We start from the raw sequence: 20,811 nt of genomic DNA on the forward strand, positions 1-20,811 counted from the left end.
CACAAATGTGTCTCTTCTTGTGGAAGTGGAATGGGCAAGGAAAAAGAGAAAACAGAGCAGTAAGAGAGATGAAAGTGAAGTCGCTCCGTCATGTCTGACTCTCTGTGACCCCATGGACTGTAGCCTACCAGGCTCCTCCGTCCACAGGATTTTCCAAGCAAGAATACTGGAGTGGGTTGCCATTGCCTTCTCCAAGAGAGATGAGAGTTATTAAAAAAATGTTCTTGCTTGATCCTATTAGTGGATTTAGTCAACATTTCACATGACTTTTCAACTTACAAGCCCTCATAATAGCAAGTGTGCAAAATCTGTAAGGGCTGTGAAACAATGCAGCTCAGATGGGGACTTGAACCCACGGTTTTGAAACACATCACACACGTGGCCTCAGGGTTTTAACGCAGCTCACCTTCTTGATGTCTCATCACAGAAAGAATTCAGTGAGACACAAAGTGATAGGCAAGAAGTGAATTCATGTAGAAAGAAACATACTGAACAGAGCATGGGCCATCTCAAAAAGCAAGAGGGGCCCCAGAGTATGGGGCTGTCAGTTTTTACAGGGCTGGGTAATTTCATTAGCTAATGAATGGTAGGATTATTCCAATTATTTTGGGAAGGCGCAGGTATTTCCAGGAATTGGGTCACCATCCACATGTTGACCTATTATGGCTGGCCTTCAAACTGGTGGCTCAGAAGGTAAAGAATCCGCCTGCAATGGAGGAGACCCAGGTTGGATCCCTGGGTTGGGAAGATACCCAAAGAAGGGAATGGCTACCCACTACACTATTCTTGCCTAGAGAATTCCATGGACAGAGAAGCCTGGCTGGCTATAGTCCATGGGGTCACAAAGAGTCAGACACAACTGAATAACCAACACACACTCTGGAACTGTCATGGAGCTGGTGAGTGTGTCACTTAGCTAGTGCTAATGTATTACAATGAGGTTACAGTAAGGCTCAAGGTCCACCGGAAGTCAAATCTTCTGCCATCTTCTATCTAGTTGGTTATAACCAGCTTTTGTCATGCCCTATGGCTACATCCTTTTATAGGGTTCATGAGGTTCTCACGGCAAGTATCCTGGGGTGGTTTGCCATTCCCTCCTCCAGTGGATCACATTTTGTCAGAACTCTCTGCTATGATCCGTCCATCTCGGGTGGCCCTACACGACATGGCTCATAGCTTCATCGAGTTACACAGCCCCTTCACTAGAACAAGGCAGTGATGTAAGCTGGATGAGTTACAAGCTGGAATCAAGATAGTCAGGAGAAATATCAACAACCTCAGATATGTGGATGATACCACTCTAATGGCAGAGTAAAGAGGAACTAAAGAGGCTCTTGATGAGGGTGAAGGAGGAGAGTGAAAGAGTTGGCTTAAACTAAATATTAAAAAAAAAAAAAAAAAACTAAGATCATGTCATCTAGCCCCATTACTTCATGGCAATTAGAGAAGGAAAAGGTGGAAGTAGTGACAGATTTCCTTTTCTTGGGCTCTAAAATCACTGCAGATGGTGACTGAAGCCTTGAAATCTAAAGACGTTTATGGCTTGGCAGGAAAGTTATGACAAAGCTAGACAGTGTGTTGAAAAGCAGAGACATTATTCTGCGGGCAAAGATCTGCATAGTCATGGCTGTGTATTCCCAATGGTCACGTACAGTTGTGAGAGTTGGACCATAAAAAAGGCAGAACACAGAAGAACTGATGCTTTCTAACTATGGTGCTCAAGAAGACTCCTGAGAGTCTCCTGGACAGCAAAAAGATCAAACCAGTCAATCTTAAGGGAAATCAAGTCTGAATACTCATTGGAAGGACTGATGCTGAAGCTGAAACTCCAGTATTTGGTCATCTGGTGCAAACAGCTGACTCATTGGAAAAGTCCCTGATGATGGAAAAGATTGAGGGCAGAAGGAGAAGAGGGTATCAGAGGATGAGATGATTGAATGGCATCACCAATGCAATGGACATGAGCTTGGGCAAACCCTGGGAGATGGTGAGGGACGAGGGGCCTGGGATGCTGCAGTCCATGGGGTTGCAAAGAGTTGGACATGACTGGGCAACAAAGCCTATGTCATTCTTTTAAAGGCTGTGCCCTACCCACTTCCCTCCCACTTTGGTTGGATTTGTGGGAACATAAAGGGTACATTCACCTCCTAAGACCTTTCCTTTCCATTAATGTAAGGACAAATTATGTCTGAGCACTATCTTCAAAAGACATCTAGCTTCTATAGCTCTTATTTTCCTTCACATTTCAAAAAGCAATTCTTTTCTATACTTGAAAGTTGACATCACTTTGCCAACAAAGGTCCGTATAGTCAAAGCTATGGTTTTTCCAGTAGTCATGAAGGGATGTGAGAGTTGGACTATAAAGAAGGCTGAGTGCCAAAGAACTGATGCTTTTGAACTGTGGTGTTGGTGAAGACTCCTGAGAGTCCCATGGACAGCAAGGAGAGCATGGCAGTCAACTCTGGATATTCACTGGAAGGACTGATGCTGAAGCTGAAGCTCCAATACTTTGGCTACCTGATGCCAAGAGCTGACTCACTGGAAAAGACCCTGATCCTAGGAAAGATTGAGGGCAGGAAGAGAAGAGGATGCCAAAGAATGAGATGGTTGGATGGCATCCCTGACTCAATGTACATGAGTTTGAACAAACTCCGGGAGAGACTGAAGGACAGGGAAGCCTGGTGTGCTGCAGTCCATGGGGTCACAAAGAGTCAAACACGACTTAGCAACTGAACAACAACATAATACTTGAAAGACCTTCTATAGAACTAAGGATCTAACCATTAAACATAATCAACGGAAACACTCAAAGTAATGATTTCATTACCCTTACTTAATGACCACCCTCTCTTCCTGGGAGCCACCTCCAATAGGGTAAACCAAAACTGTGCAGTCTATGACATATGTATGGTAAAACAGACCTGAAGCCCTAGATTAGGAAAAATTCACTATTTTATTTAATGAAACACTGTAATCCATGTAAATTTTCCATATAGCTTCATGTTAACTGCCTAACTATACGCTATCACAGACTTTAGTCTCACAACAGTAAGGTAGTGACAAAAATTAAGACTCGAAACAGAGAATAAGGAAATGACAGAGGTTGGGCTGAGTCGCTGTGATGTTCTATAAAATTACGAGGTTTATCAAGGAAATAAAAAACATGACTTTAAAACATTTTTAAAAGTGAGTCAGCCCCAAAGAACTGAAAATAGCTCTATTCACAATAGCCAAAAGGTGGAAACAGACCCAAATGCCCACCAACTGATGAATAAACAAAATGTGGTATCCTTTCATATAATGGAATATTATTTAGCCATAAAAAGGAATAAGTACTGATACATGCAATAATATGGATGAATATTGAAAACATACACTGAAGGAAGCCAGACACAAAAGGCCACATACGGTATGGTTCATTTATAGGAAATATACAGAATAGGCAAGTCCACGGAGTCACTAGACTAGTGGCTGCCAGAGGCTGGAGCTGGGAAGAGGGAAATATGGGGAAGGGAGAAACTGAGAGTGACTGCTTACTGGGTCTAGGATTTCCTTTTGGGTTGATAAAAATGTTCTAGAACTAGACAGTGGTGATGGTTGCACAATGCTATTAATATACTTGATGCCACTCAATTATAGCCTTTAAAACAGTTAAAATGATGAATTTTATTATATGAACTTTACCACTTTCCAAAGAAACGTAGGTCACAATTTTCTATTTTAGGAATAAGAATTGCAACACAGTTTATTCTACTCAGCCGAGCACAATACATACACTAAAAACCGCAGGAATTCAGAGCAAGGTTTTGCTGTCTATGTGTTCCTTAGCCAAGTTATTTAAGCTCTCTGAACCTCCTTCATCTATAAAATGGATATAATAAAAGTATTTATTTTATATAAATGTTATGAAGATAAAATAGAGATAAAACAATCTAAGCACAAAGTCAGGCCCATTAAAATTAAATTGATCAATTTTACTGAATCTCAGCCCTTGAGTAGGTGTCTTCAGTACTCTGTGTGAAGAAATTAGCAGGATGTATGAATCACTTGGACTGTATGAGACTATATGGCTGTCTGTAGGAGGCATTTGCAAGCTTCTTAGATTTATAGCTCAACTAGCCTCTTTGTCCATAGAATACCATTTTTGCTTCAAAGAACAACTGACAGACAAATTATGGTTATTCAGACTTGGCTTTTTGGCAGACATTTTCTCAAAAAAGAATTTCATGGAAAACAATCACCAGTATTTTTTTTTTCCAATAACAAAATTCAAGCTTTCAAGTGAAAACAAGAATTTTGGAAAACATGTATCTGCTACCATGAGCTTGACAGCTTCCCATACTTAAGAGATTTTGATGAAATTAGTAGTGATATTAATGTACTTTTTTCTCCAGTTTTCCTGAGATATAATTGATATTCATCACACACAAAAAACTGATTCTGTACCCTTTTTTTCTTCCATTAACTCAAAATTCACTTTCATTGGAACTGAAAGAGGAGACAACTGAGATTATTAATTCAAATTGAGATAAGCGAAACTTTACAAGAGACCCTCCAGGAAAGCAATTTGGAGGCCTGCCTAGAGACACAGATTTTCTCTAGAGGATTTTTTATTCTGTGTGAGCTCTGTTTTATCCTGTCCCAGTGAAAAGGCTACACAAAAACAAACTTCCGATTCAAGATGGGCTCCTCTGCTCACCAAAGGCCTTGCATAGGCTAAAAAATAGCACTAACACTGAAAATGGCCTCAGAAATAGCATGGGTTGCAGACTGAGAATCTCTAACAGGGATTAAGGTGTGGTAGTAACAAAAATTAAAAGCAGCAACCATTTTTAATGTATGATGTCAGCAAGTGCCAAGCACTGATCTAGGAATTTTATATTAATCCAATCTTAATATTCCTATGTAATTTGTGTTACAGTTCTGTTTTGCCCTTTTATTCATTTGATCTGCATTATGTCACTTTTGAAACTACCATCCTAGTATGCCATTCTTCTGCCTCCTATTATCCTAGAAAACATCAAGGAAGCACTGAGTTCCATAAAAACTAGATTGCTACTATCAATATCCACCAACCAAGTAATTAAATAATTACCAAACTAAAAGTCTGATAACTTCTTCCAACAACAAATTCCTCTTGCAAAATATTAACTTACTATTTCAGAATAAGAAATACAATACACTCCTTACAATAATAAGATCTCAAAGAAAAGGAATCAAAACTACCTGAACTTTCAGGAATGCTTTGAGGCACCTCTTGATTAAAACAAAGGAATACTTCAGAAACATACCTGTTGGAGCCATCTTTCATATGGACTTTGGCATAAAGAACATCCACCATGCCAGGATCATCATTCATGTATTCTATCCCTGACATCTCTACTTCCAGGGGTTTGCCCCCTGAAATGTCACTGCAAAGGAAAAAACATTAGATTTTCAAAATTTTTTAAGCTAAGAGGGCTATTATATTTTGAAATATGATAAATATAGTCAAATATTACAAAAATGAAGTTGTTGAGGTTTTATTTAACTAATATGATTTAAATGTCCTTCTAATTTCAAACTGATACATGTTTAATGAACACAAACTAGAACCACAAGTATTCCTAAAGTCACACCACATCTATCCCAAAACCAGTTTATTATTAATAGCATATCTAAGAATGTCTAATCAAAGGCCAAGTAATGACAGTTCTGACTGACAAAGACATTTACTACACTGCCCACCTCTCCAGCTGTTAGGGAAATTAAAATGGAGGTGGTCTTGTTCAGGCTTTAGATGTAGGGGAGAGGATTCCAACCAACTTCTGACCTTGTCTGGGCCCTGCCTGGACTACGTGCCTGCTTGTGAACACACCAATCGTTACCAGTAAGTCAAGTGGCACTTTAGATTAAGAAAGGGAGTGGATCTTGGAATTTTTCAAGCCCCTGGAGGCCTGGCTAACCCTATTGGAGTCTAAGGAAATTTGGTGACTCACAAGATGAAACAATCAGCATCGTAAAAGAAAACCACAGCTGCATTTCTGCACACAAACTGATGATGATACCAGTTTGTGGCCTGGGATTATAAACGGGAGCCCCCCCAAACTGCAATTCAAAATCTCGCCCACGGAGTAGATGAATGGCCCAGGGCCCTTTTCCAATTGAGACTCCAGATTGCTGTTAATGAGGTATTTCCAAGAAGGGTTCAAGTCTGGGTGTAGGTGTCAGCTCAATTTGGTGATGTATACTCTGCATCTTCTATTGTTTCTATTTCTTTTTTCCCCCAATGACTGTATATTGGAATTAAGTTAAATAATCTTCTATTAGAAGTTAAAATTGTTTATTTGTGTGTAATGAGTGGTTTGTTAATGAATCCTTCAAACCTAAAACAAGGCAAAACATTCGGCAAAATACCAGTTTTTACCTCATTATTTCTAATAATTCAAATTGCAAACAGTACTTTATTCATGTAACAACAGTGAAGGTGCAAATTGGTAACACATCTTTAAGAGCAAGTTGGCAATATTTATAAAAAGTCTTCAAGAATAGAAACCCTTTGCCCAAGCAATTCAATTCCTTGCCCAAATAATCATAAATTCAGGCACATATCCAACCACAGCCAATGAAGTTCTTTCAGAAGAATTCCAACAGATAAATGCAGAAGTAAAAACAGAATCAGAATATCACCATTTTGCAACCCCTGATGAAATATTTAATCAGTTTCATTATTTGTACAAAGGATGGAAAGTGGAAGTGTTAGTCACTCCATCATGTCCGACTCTTTGCGACCCCATGGACTGTAGCCCTCCAGACCCCTCTGTCCATGGGATTTTCCAGTGAGGAATACTGGAATGGGTTGCCATTTCCTTCTCCAGGATATCTTCCCAAGTCAGGAATCGAACTCAAATCTCCTGCACTGCAAGCAGATTCTTTATCACCTAAGCTACCAGAGAAGCCAACAAGGATGGAGATAAGAAAAATTAAACATATACATTATATACATATACACACACACATACACATATATATGCTTGTACATAAGTAAAATCTCTGAACTGATACAATACAAAGAAACTGCTAAAATCTGTTGCCTTTAGAGATCAGAGTGCTTGGTGGGATAGCAGTGGGAAGGAAACTCTTCACCACATATCCTTTGTACTTAAAAATTTTTTGAACCATATAAATGTATTATTCTTTAAAAAGTTAAAATAAAAAAATACATGCAAAAGAAGCCAAATACAAGATGTATATATACTGCACATACATGAAAAATAAGCCAAACATAAAAGTATATGTGCTTAATGATCCTATTTATATGATATTAAAGAACAAGCACATTTAATCTATGATAACAGAAATCAGAACAGCAGTTACTTCTGGAAGAAGTGAATTTACTGGTAAAGAGCATGAAGGAACAACCTAGGGTGATGGCAATATTCTACATGGAGATTTGGGTGAGGTTACACGGGTGTACACATTTATTAAAATTCATCAACTACACTTAAGATCCATAAATTTTACTGTAAGTAAAACACCGTAAAGCAAAAATACATATATGAATACAAAAAAGTATGGGCACATATGCTCCAAAGTGCTGATGGTAATTATCTTTAGGTAATACTACTACAAGGGACATCTTGTTTATCCACAATTTTGGGCTTTTATAAAGCTAGTATGTATTGCTCTTCTGTTAAATAAAACCCACCATCTTGCTTTCTTCACAGACCCCTTAAACAGATTTATACTTCAACAAGTAAATAGCTGTGCCAACCCAAAACCCAGCTAAAACTCAGCTCACCACACAGCCTTCTCTAGGTCCCATGAGGCCAAGGACTCTATTCATATTTTCTACTCCCATATCCCCAGCACCTGGAACAGTGCCTTATATACAGTGAGTACTTCGTATATGTTCCACTATAAATGAAGAAGATGTTCTGGACAATTTTGTGATTATGGACATATGCCTATATTATCATTGAATAAAATGTGGTACTGGCTCAGAGACAACAGGATGTTAGGATTAATCAAAAGATAATTCCAAATAAAGAAAAACGAAAAAGTCTTACTGATATTTAATTAAGGCTCAGGGAGATTCTTTAGGAATCCTAATGATAGACTCCCTTAAAACATTCAGTTTAGTTCAGTTCAGTCGCTCAGTCGTGTCCGACTCTTTGCAACCCCATGAATCACAGCACGCCAGGCCTCCCTGTCCATCACCAACTCTCGGAGTCCACCCAGACTCACATCCATCGAGTCAGTGATGCCATCCAGCCATCTCATCCTCTGTCGTCCCCTTCTCCTCCTGTCCCCAATCCCTCCCAGCATCAGAGTCTTTTCCAATGAGTCAACTCTTTGCATGAGGTGGCCAAAGTACTGGAGTTTCAGCTTTAGCATCATTCCTTCCAAAGAAATCCCAGGGCTGATCTCCTTCAAAATGGACTGACTGCATCTCCTTGCAGTCCAAGGGACTCTCAAGAGTCTTCTCCAACAACACAGTTCAAAAGCATCAATTCTTCGGCGCTCAGCCTTCTTCACAGTCCAACTCTCACATCCATACATGACCACAGGAAAAACCATAGCCTTGACTAGACGGACCTTTGTTGGCAAAGTAATGTCTCTGCTTTTGAATATGCTATCTAGGTTGGACATAACCTTCCTTCCAAGGAGTAAGCGTCTTTTAATTTCATGGCTGCAGTCACCATCTGCAGTGATTCTGGAGCCCCCCAAAATAAAGTCTGACACTGTTTCCACGGTTTCCCCATCTATTTCCCATGAAGTGATGGGACCAGATGCCATGATCTTCGTTTTCTGAATGTTGAGCTTTAAGCCAACTTTTTCACTCTCCACTTTCACTTTCATCAGGAGGCTTTTTAGTTCCTCTTCACTTTCTGCCATAAGGGTGGTGTCACCTGCATATCTGAGGTTATTGATATTTCTCCCGGCAATCTTGATTCCAGCTTGTGTTTCTTCCAGTCCAGTGTTTCTCATGATGTACTCTGCATAAAATTAAATAAGCAGGGTGACAATATATAGCCTTGACGTACTCCTTTTCCTATTTGGAACCAGTCTGTTGTTCCATGTCCAGTTCTAACTGTTGCTTCCTGACCTGCATATAGGTTTCTCAAGAGGCAGGTCAGGTGGTCGGGTATTCCTATCTCTTTCAGAATTTTCCAGTTTATTGTGATCCACACAGTCAAAGGCTTTGGAATAGTCAATAAAGCAGAAATAGATGTTTTTCTGGAACTCTCTTGCTTTTTCCATGATCCAGCGGATGTTGGCAATTTGATCTCTGGTTCCTCTGCCTTTTCGAAAACCAGCTTGAACATCTGGAAGTTCACGGTTCACATATTGCTGAAGCCTGGCTTGGAGAATTTTGAGCATTACTTTATTAGTGTGTGAGATGAGTGCAATTGTGCGGTAGTTTGAGCATTCTTTGGCATTGCCTTTCTTTGGGATCGGAATGAAAACTGACCTTTTCCAGTTCTGTGGCCACTGCTGAGTTTTCCAAATTTGCTGGCATAGTCACAGCATCATTTTTCAGGATTTGAAATAGCTCAACTGGAATTCCATCACCTCCACTAGCTGTGTTCATAGTGATGATTTCTAAGGCCCACTTGACTTCACAGTCCAGGATGTCTGGCTCTAAGCTTTAAGCTTTAAGTCACTGGCTCTAGGTCAGTGATCACACCATCGTGCTTATCTGGGTCGTGAAGATCTTTTTTGTACGGTTCTTCTGTGTATTCTTGCCACCTCTTCTTGATATCTTCTACTTCTGTTAGATCCATACCATTTCTGTCCTTTATTGAGCCTATCTTTGCAGGAATGTTCCCTTGGTATCTCTAATTTTCTTGAAGAGATCTCTAGTCTTTCCCATTCTGTTGTTTTCCTCTTAAAACATTAAGGCCATTATTATTTCACAAGACCAGAATTTTTCTAAGAAACTAAATAACCCAGCTATTTCATACAGTCACTTGAATGAAAAAATAACAGCCTCAATCATCTCTATAACCACCTCCAGTAAGTGGGATATTCGAAAACACAAGCCGAACTCTGAAATATCACCTGACTGAAGACTTTAGCTTCAATCAGCAATACAGGGTATCTTCAGTCCTAGTAATAGCCAAAGAATTCAATATGAAAGACTGCCATTCAATCCATTCAAGTGCAGTCAACAAAACTGCTTTCAGGAAAAAAAAAAAAGTTTAATACTAAGTATACATTCCTCTACATTTTTTTCAGCTCCAACTCTGCATTGTTAGACCACCAGAAGGCACCATACCATTGGTTTAGTTTCCCACTAAAAAACTTGTACCAGGTTGTACTTAATGTTACACCCTCAATTTCACGTCACACCCACGTGAACAATGTTTTTTTTATCTTCTGCAAAACTCCCGTTAAAGACACTGCTCATCATCATTCTTGGGTTCTTTATGCTAAGATTTACACAAATTTTTCTTGGACTGAGAGCCAGAAAAGGATTCTCTCCCTTAAAATTATTATGCTTCTTTTTGTCAGATAAGAACTTTAATAATTGGTGTGTTCCTTTTTAGAATTTAGTTCAAATACACTGACGCTTGAAAACAGCACTAAATTTTAATGTTCTAGCACAATTATTATCAAACCTCAGTTTCTAGATAGAATTTTCTTCCCATTCCATCTTTATGGTTTCTAATCTGTCTTAACATTTCTTTTGTATATACGCCCTCACTCTAAACGACCTCAAGCCCTTGGAATTAGATGGAGCACCAAAAACAAAACACTGAAACAGGATCCAAAGTCTGCCTTACCAGCGGGAACAGAAACTCTTTCAACGTATCTCTAGGATTTATCAAGAGAGAGAATTAAAGAGCAGTAAAGAAAAACGCTGATAAATGCTCTTTGTCCTGGTGACCAAACTATTCCACCTGGGACACCAGTGAGCACACTTCACAATGGAAACATATCCAAGGCAATAATTAGGAACATTTGCCCTTGGGTATTTTCCCTTCTCTTCTCTCCTCATTCTTCTCCCTTTTTAACTTATTTGGTTTTACTTCAGGCCTACTGGGAACACTCAGGTATGAGTTGAGTGATACGGGAGCTAAGGAAGAGCTGCATATTGGTCAGACTATATACTCAGAACCACTGCACTGTCTGTGTTTCATATCTCACAAAGAAAAGTCACAAGGGACACACTTGAGTGTCAGGACTTACTGAACACTGAGTAATTCATCTGAAATCTACACAGCTGCATGAGCCTTAAGCTTAAGAACTGGAATCAAAATTCTATTTCTGGTCAAGTCACATCCCTTAAACTTAATTACCACCCCCAAATTTGAAACAAATGTTCAACCACCCATTTCTTTAGAATATTTATATATCACCACAGTTTTAATTAGATTCCAATACAGCCACATTTATTTAATATCTCAATTTAAAAAGCCATCAAATTAAGCTACAGCATGTTATACAAAAAATTGAAGGCAGAAGGGGACAACAGAGGATCAGATGGTTAGATGGCATCACTGACTCAATGGACATGAGTTTGAGCAAGCTCCGGGAGATGGTGAAGGACAGGGAAGCCTGGTGTGCTTCAGTCCATGGGGTCGCAAAGAGTAGGACATGACTGAGTGACTGAACAACCACAAATTCATTCCCAATGTTTTCCATTTTTATATTTTAATTTGAAATCTTTACATCATAAAAGGCTGGGGTTAGAAATGCCATTATTTACTGACATTTTTTCAAAGCATACCAAGTACAAAGATTGAGATCAAAGATCAACAATAGTGAAGAAAAAGAAGGTAGATGATGCAATTCCCACCAGGGCTTTATTAGAAGTACTTGGGCTTTCCTGGAGGCTCAGACAGTAAAGCATCTGTCTGCAATGCAGGAGACCAGGGTTCCATCCCTCAGTCAGGAAGATCCCCTGGAGAAGAAAATGGTAGCCCATTCTGGTACTCTTGCCTGGAAAATCCCATGGACAGAAAAGCCTCGTAGGCTACAGTCGTCCATGGGGTCGCAAAGAGTTGGACACAACTGAGTGACTTCACTTTCACTTTTCTTTCTTTTAGGAAAATCAGGCATATCGAGGCAAACAACCAATACTGATTATCATCCCCCTAGCCAATCAGGTAAATTAATTTTGCACTATATACTTTTTAAACAAGTGTATGTGACAGAGAAGGTGAGAGAAGGCAGCTGGAAAGGCTTGCTTTACTTGTTGGTTTCAAATCTTTCCAGCTTTTTGAAAAGAGCATCTTCAAAAAATTTTTGCCTGCACTGCAGATTTTTGGCAGGGTAATGTGTCCTATTTCAAAAGCTTTGCTGAATTTGAAAAACTACAATTACTGTTTTCATCCTGTCATGTCAAAAATTCTTAGTAACTATTAAGGACGCTCTTCATTCCCTATGCACACCAACCCTGACATGCTTAAAGGGTTCAGATTTGGCATTTAGTCACAAAAGGCACCAACAGACATAAAAGGGAAGAACTCAGCTAAATCCTCACATAGCTCAGGATAAAGCTTCCATGATTAAAATCCTGTGACCTGATTTTCATAAAGTAAAAAAACAAATACTTCTTTAAACAAATATTTTATCTGCCTTTAGTTTTTTTCTTTGCGGGATTATCCTAATGGCAGCCAAAAAATGCAGCTGTTTCCATTTCTGTTTAACAAAAAGTAATCTGGGAAGTTAAAGTATCAGAAGTATTTTATCTTAAACAAGGTAAAATGGCTCTGCTTCATAAAGTAAAGCATAAAGTTTTATCTTATGCAAGGAAAACTATAAATATCTAAATACAAACATCAAGTTATTTTGAATTTTAGGTAAGATAAGACAGAAAATATTTCCATCACTAAGCAAACAACAAGACAAAGTATTCCTTGCTGTTTGAAATTCAGAAAGAACAGGTAGCTGCAAACCTGATCAGCTTATGATTTTGTTCAAGAAAAATATTTTGTCTTCAAAATAATTAATGAAAAAAATGAGAACTGGCTGACAGATAAGTCTCTGTATTACAGTTTCATATACAACATCAGTTCAGTTCAGTGGCTCAGTCGTGTCTGACTCTCTGCAACCCCATGGACTGCACAGCACACAAGACCTCCCTGTCCATCGCCAACTCCCTGAGTTCACTCAAACTCATGTCCATTGAGTCAATGATGCCATCCAGCTCTCTCATCCTCTGTAATGTCCTTCTCCTACCGCCTTCAATCTTTCCCAGCATCAGGGTCTTTTCAAATGAGTCAGCTCTTTGCATCAGGTGGCCAAAGTATTGGAGTTTCAACTTCAGCATCAGTCCTTCCAATGAATATTCAGGACTGATTTCCTTTAGGATGGACTGGTTGGATCTCCTTATATATACAACATAACTATAGAAAAAACTTAAAACATTTTACCTTGTTTTACCCAGTGAATAGGTAGCCCATTTCTACAAGACCATGTCAGAATAGGATGGGACCTGTATTTTATGATCTCTGTTCATTTCCAAGGCAAACTATTCAATATCACGGTAATCCAAGCCTATGCTCCAACCAGTAAAGCTGAAGAAGCTGAAGTTGAACGGTTCTATAAAGACCTGCAAGACCTTTTAGAACTAACACCCAAAAAAGATGTCCTTTTCATTATAGGGGACTGGAATGCAAAAGTAGGAAGTCAAGAAACACCTGGAGTAACAGGCAAATTTGGCCTTAGAATACGGAATGAAGCAGGGCAAAGGCTAATAGAGTTTTGCCAAGAGAACACACTGCTCATAGCAAACACCCTCTTCCAACAACACAAGAGAAGACTCTACACATGGACATCACAAGATGGTCAACAAGGAAATCAGACTGATTATATTCTTTGCAGCCAAAGATGGAGACGCTCTATACAGTCAACAAAAACAAGACCGGGAGCTGACTGTGGCTCAGATCACCAACTCCTTATTGCCAAATTCAGACGTAAATTGAAGAAAGTAGGTAAAACCACTAGACCACTCAGGTATGACCTAAATCAAATCCCTTATGATTATACAGTGGAAGTGAGAAATAGATTTAAGGGACTAGATCTGATAGAGTGCCTGATGAACTATGGATGGAGGAAACAGGAATCAAGACCATCCCCATGGAAAAGAAATGCAAAAAAGCAAAATGGCTGTCTGAGGAAGCCTTCGTATTCCAAGGCCAAATTTGCCTGTTACTCCAGGTGTTTCTTGACTTCCTACTTTTGCATTCCACTCCCCTATAATGAAAAGAAGGGAAGTGAAAAGCAAAGGGAAAAAGGAAAGATATAAGCATTTGAATGCAGAGTTCCAAAGAATAGCAAGGAGAGATAAGAAAGCCTTCCTCAGCAATCAATGCAAAGAAATAGAGGAAAACAACAGAATGGGAAAGACTAGAGATCTCTTCAAGAAAATTAAAGATACCAAGGGAACATTTCATGCAAAGATGGGCTCGATAAAGGACAGAATGGGATGGACCTAACAGAAGCAGAAGACATTGAGAAGAGGTGGCAAGAATACACAGAACCGTACAAAAAAGACCTTCACGACCCAGATAATCATGATGGTGTGATCACTTACCTAGAGCCAGACATCCTGGAATGTGAAGTCAAGTGGGCCTTAGAAAGCATCACTATGAACAAAGTTAGTGGAGGTGATGGAATTCCAATTGAGCTATTTCAAATCCTGAAAGATGATGCTGTGAAAGTGCTGCACTCAATATGCCAGCAAATTTGGAAAACTCAGCAGTGGCCACAGGACTGGAAAAGGTCAGTTTTCATGCCAATCCCAAAGAAAGGCAATGTCAAAGAATGCTCAAACTACCACACCATTGCACTCATCTCACACGCTAGTAAAGTAATGCTCAGAATTCTCCAAGCCAGGCTTCAGCAATATGTGAACCGTGAACTTGCTGATGTTCAAGCTGGTTTTCGAAAAGGCAGAGGAACCAGAGATCAAACTGCCAACATTCGCTCGATCTTTGAAAAAGCAAGAGAGTTCCAGAAAAACATCTATTTCTGCTTTATTGACTATGCCAAAGCCTTTGACTGTGTGGATCACAATAAACTGTGGAAAATTCTGAAAGAGATGGGAGTACCAGACCACCTGACCTGCCTCTTGAGAAACCTGTATGCAGGTCAGGAAGCAATAGTTAGAACTGGCCATGGAACAACAGACTGGTTCCAAATAGGAAAAGGAGTACGTCAAGACTGTATATTGTCACCCTGCTTATTTAACTTATATGCAAGGTAGATCATGAGAAACGCTGAGCTGGAAGAAGCACAAGCTGGAATCAAGATTGTCAGGAGAAATATCAATAACCTCAGATACGCAGATGACACCACCCTTATGGTAGAAAGTGATGAGGAACTGAAGAGCTTCTTGATGAAAATGAAAGAGGAGAGTGAAAAAGTTGGCTTAAAGCTCAACGTTCATAAAACTAAGATCATGACATCTGGTCCCATCACTTCATGGGAAATAGATGAGGAAACAGTGGAAACAGTGTCAGACTTTATTTTGGGGGGCTCCAGAATCACTGCAGATGGTGACTGCAGCCATGAAATTAAAAGACGCTTACTCCTTGGAAGGAAAGTTATGACCAACCTAGACAGCATATTCAAAAGCAGAGACATTACTTTGCCAACAAAGGTCCATCTAGTCAAGACTATGGTTCTTTCTGTGGTCACGTATGGATGCGAGAGTTGGACAGTGAAGAAAGCTGAGCGCCGAAGAACTGATGCTTTTGAACTGTGGTGTTAGAGAAGACTCTTCGGAGTCCCCTGGCCTGCAAGGAGGTCCAACCAGTCCATTCTGAAGAAGATCAGCTCTGGTATTTCTTTGGAAGGACTGATGCTAAAGCTGAAACTCCAGTACGTTGGCCACCTCACGCAAAGAGTTGACTCATTGGAAAAGACTCTGATGCTGGGAGGGATTGGGGGCAGGAGGAGAAGGGGACGACAGAGGATGAGATGGCTGGATGGCATCACCAACTCGATGGACATGAGTTTGAGTAGACTCCGGGGAGTTGGTGACAGACAGGGAGGCCTGGCGTGCTGCAATTCATGGGGTCACAAAGAGTTGGACACGACTGAGCAACTGAACTGAACTGAACTGTATTTTTAACTGCATAAAAATAAAATTATTCAAGCGAGTCAATTTTCAAATTGCTCTTGTTCTGTATCAATCTTATGCGAAAAGAGTAAAGGAAGGGGTCAGTGGGGAGAGATGATCCTTTGAAACAGACCTGTTAGGTCAGATGTACATACAAGTTAAAATATTACAATAAAAAAGAATAAGAAGTCAGCCATCAGCACAGCAATGTTCTCCCTGTCCAGACTGCTTGGATACTTTTTGGTATCCTTATTGACTCAAACAAAATAACCTGAATTTGAAAAAAATAGAAAAAGTCTGCTGCTTTTCTGAAATACAATGAAGACTCTCCTAGGGAATCATCTTATAATGTCTGAGTAACCATGGTAAACATAGTAAGAGCCCTCCCAAGATGCCCGTGTTCTACTCTTTGGATTTGTAAATACACTAGTTCAAAGAGAGCAAAGACGGTTTTGCAGATGTGATTAAGGCTAAGAGTTTGAGGTGGGGAGATTTTTCTGCATTACCTGTGTGGGTTCAATTAAATCACACGCATCCTTAAAAGAAGATAACCTGTCCCTGCTATGGCCAGAGAGAGAGATGTAACAACAGACGGAGGGCCAAACAGATGCAATGTTGTTAGTGTTGAAGGAGGAGGAAGAAGGCTACTAGCCAAGGAATGTGGTGGCCTCTAAAAACAGGACTTCAAAGGCAAGCAAACAGATTCTCCCCTGGAGCCTCCAGAAAGGAACACAACCCTGACAGTACCTTGATAATAGCTCAGTGAATCCCGTATCAGACTTCTGCCCCACAGAACTATAGGATTATAAATTTGGGTTTTTTTAAGATACCAATCTTGCAGTAATGTATTACAGCAGCACAGAAAACTAATACACTAACACAGATAATGAAGAGAATTTCTTTTTTGACAAAGGAATGGGATGTCCTGTTAAAGAATAAAAACTACTTAGTGAATTAGCAAAATTTAAGGTAGAGCCTTTCCATACAAATTTGTAAATATATGCTTTAAATCCACTTTAAACCTTTCACACAAGAAACCCAATGTTAAGTGTTACAAATGGGTCAGTCAACAAATCTTGTTTCCAAGTCACCCAGCTCCCTAGGCCAAAAACAAGTCTGTGATACCAGAAAAAAAGGCCAGTACAGGGCAACCACCCTCCCCACTCCTCTGGATTACTCACTCAATGAATTCCTCTTTACACTGCTGTAGCATCTCACATGTCTGCTGGATCTCTTGCTCACTCAAAAGCACCAACATCCCAATAGTTAGGTGAAGCTTTTTAGGATTCTGGAAAATGCTGCTATCAACCCCATGATCCTGTTATCAAAGGGAGAAAAACAAGAAACTCAGCCCATACAAAACTAAATGGCAGCACAGAACTGAGCAGAAAGAAATAAAGTCACACATCCATGACCAACTGACTTTTCAACCAGGGTGCCAGGACAATTTAGTGGGGAAAGAAGAGTCTCTTCAACAAATGATATTGGGACATCTGAATACCTACATGCAAAAGAATGAAGTTGAACCCATACCTCATACTATATACAAAACCTATATCAAAATGGATCAATGATATAGGAGCCAAAAACCACATAATCACAAAATTCCTGCTGATGCTGCTAAGATGCTTCAGTCGTGTCCGACTCTGTGCGACCCCAGAGACGGCAGCCCACCAGGCTTCCCCGTCCATGGGATTCTCCAGGCAAGAACACTGGAGTGGGTTGCCATTTCCTTCCCCAATGCATGAAACTGAAAAGTGGAAGTGAAGTCGCTCAGTCGTGTCCGACTCCTAGCGACCCCATGGACTGCAGCCTACCAGGCTCCTCCATCCATGGGATTTTCCAGGCAAAGTACTGGAGTGGGGTGCCATTGCCTTCTCCAAATTACCAAACTGTTTACCACAGGAACTCAACAATTTTACATTCCAAGTAGCAATGTATGAGGGTTCCTATTTCTCTACACCTTCACCAATACTTAATATTTTCCTTTTTAAATTTATAATTTAAATTATAGTCATCTTAGTAGGTATAAAATGGTATTGCATCTACTATGAGGTGGTTTTGATCTGCTTTTCACTATTGACCAATGATGCTGAACATCTTCTTATGTCCCTGTTGGACATTTGTACATCTCCGTTGCCCATTTTCTGTCTTTTTATTGTTGAATTATAAGGATTCTTTATATATTCTGATACTAGTCCCCTATTAAATCATGAATCCCTTTTGAAAGTAATTAGGTCTCAACTTTCATTGAACTCATTTTGCAAATGAAGTCAAGAAAAAAAAGTTGAGCATCTTCTCCTCCAACAGGAACAAACAGGAATTCTACCTCTGAATTTCAAGTTCTTATCCCATAATCTGATCTCTGTGCTAGTAAATCAGCCTAAAGGCAGAAGAACGTATTTATCAAATGCAGATAGTCTTATATCCCAATTCTTGGTTTGCCTAAGACTAATTTTGCCTTGGCAAAAGGAGTTAATAGAGTATTCATTTTCTAAGTGTTAACAGAGCTTGACCTATTTTTACATCTAATGAAGAGTTTTATGATTCTACAGATCAACTCAAATTGCCTCATTTAATGAAAGTGATTTTAAGGAACAATCAACTTTAAAAGTGTCGAGGAAGACTAAGCACAATGCTTATCAAACCCTAGCTGCTGTAACTCATGGCAGAAGCTGTCATTTTAGAAAGGCAAGCAAAGTCCCCCAAATGATGCCAATATGCACAACCCTATCACGAACTACAATTGAGAATTGATTCCCTAGTAATAAGATCTAATATTTTCTAAGCCCTTTACTCTGCCCTAAGCATTTCTTACAAACTTTATATAGACAAATATCTTGTGAGCAAAGTAGTAGTATTCACTGCTCACAGATGAGGAAAACTGAGGCAAAGAGAAATAAAGCCACTAACCCAAAGCAACACTGGTAGGAAGCAATGAAGCTACAATTCAAACCCAGGTAGGCAGGTCCGAAAGCCTACACTTTTGATCAATATTACACTGCCTCTCCAGTAATAGTTGCCCTGAAAAGCTGGAACAATGTGGCTATCACGCAGAAGCAAGGCCTTGCACATTTCAATAAAACTCACACAATAAATGGGTCTGATCACCAGACTAGTCCTGAAAATAAGGCAAATTTCATAATTCCATGAAAAGAAAGGTAGTTTTAATACTTGCCTTTTCTATTTATTTATTTTTATTATTATTATTTTTTCTTACTTTACAATATTGTATTGGTTTTGCCATACATCCTTTTCTGAGATATGAGCACCAAACGCATAATTCATAAAAGAAGAAAAAAAAGGATTAACTGAACTTGATCAAAGTTAAAAATTGTGCTTCAAAAGACACATTAGGAAAGTAAGAAGAGTAGCCACAGAGAAAAAAAATTATTTGGGAGAAAAATATTTGCAAATCATATATCTGATAAATACAATTTTTTTAAGTTTTTAAAAATTCAGTAATAAAATGGATACACCATCCAACTTAAAAATGAGCAAAGTATCCGTATAATTCACCAAAGAAGATATACTAATGGCTAGTAAACATATGAGAAGACACTAAATATCATTAGTCTATCAAAACCAAAATGAGATACCACTTCACATTCACTAGAATGACTATAATCAAAACGACAGGCAATAACAAGTGTTGGTGAGGATGTGGAGAAACTAAACTGCACGTTGCTGGGAGGGTGTAAAATGATGCAGCCATTTTGGAAAAGTTTGGCAGTTCCTCACTCCAGTACTCTTGCCTGGAAAATCCCACGGACGGAGGAGCCTGGTGGGCTGCAGTCCATGCGGTCTCGAAGAGTCGGACACAACTGAGCGACTTCACTTTCACTTTTCACTTTCATGCATTGGAGAAGGCAATGGCAACCCACTCCAGTGTTCTTGCCTGGAGAATCCCAGAGACAGCGGAGCCTGGTGGGCTGCCAGAGTCGGACTCTGGGGTCGCACAGAGTCGGACACGACTGAAGTGACTTAGCAGCTGCAAAAAGTTAAACATGAAATTTCAATACAACCCAGACATTTCACTCCTAGGACTTTACTCGAGAGAAACGAAAGCCTGAGTCCACATACAGACTTGTAGGTGAACATCATAGCAATATTATCTATAAAGGCCAAAAAATGGAAATAATCCAAATGTTTATTAACTGACGAGTGGCTAAACAAAATTTAGTATAGAAATACAATGAAATACTATTGGGCAACAGCAATAATATGAATAAACCACAAAAACAATAGCCAAGTAAAAAAGCCAGATGCGAAAACTACATATTATATGATTCCATTTATATGAAATATCCGGAAAAGGCAGATCTATAGAGACTGAAAGACAGATGGTTGTCTGGGATTAGGCATAAGGGATCTTTTTAGAGTGACAGAAATGTTCTAAAAGTACATTTAGATTATGGTAATGATTGTACAACTCCGTAAATTTACTAAAAATGACTGAACCATACACTTGAAAGGGGTGGGGTTTAAGTAAACTGTACTTCAATAAAGCTGTTAAATATAAAAATGTATATGTCTTTTCTGTTTAAGAGCATCTTAGCAATCCTGAAATAAGTTTTCTCCTATAACTCAATTATCATGGAATATTTCATTTGACCGTCTGATCAACTCTTAGTTGACCCTCTGGATTTGATGACTTCCCAAAGGTCTTTTAACATATGTTAAGAATACCATGTACATACAAAAATCTTTGTGGAAGGTAAGGTGTTATCTCAAATCACTGAAGCAAGTATCGT

General features: G+C 39.3%; 1 protein-coding gene across 6 annotated transcripts in view; it reads right to left on the reverse strand.

Moving 5' to 3' along the window:
* The window catches only part of ASCC1 (activating signal cointegrator 1 complex subunit 1), a 109,890-nt gene that overhangs the window by 47,519 nt on the left and 41,560 nt on the right, over positions 1-20,811 (reverse strand). For 5 of the 6 annotated variants that reach the window (XR_816208.4, XM_059882556.1, XM_010820598.4 and 2 more), the window contains 2 exons: positions 17,239-17,375; positions 5,292-5,411 (listed from right to left, as the gene is read on the reverse strand). Coding sequence is in view for 5 of the 6 variants with exons in the window: in XM_059882556.1 (XP_059738539.1) it covers positions 5,292-5,411; positions 17,239-17,375 (257 nt within the window). In the remaining variant the exon portion in view is untranslated. The remainder of the gene's footprint in view (positions 1-5,291; positions 5,412-17,238; positions 17,376-20,811) is intronic. The other variant, XM_059882557.1, reaches the window with a different exon arrangement.

The sequence above is a fragment of the Bos taurus genome, chromosome 28 (assembly GCF_002263795.3).
Source record: "Bos taurus isolate L1 Dominette 01449 registration number 42190680 breed Hereford chromosome 28, ARS-UCD2.0, whole genome shotgun sequence".
NCBI classification, from domain to species: Eukaryota; Metazoa; Chordata; class Mammalia; order Artiodactyla; family Bovidae; genus Bos; species Bos taurus.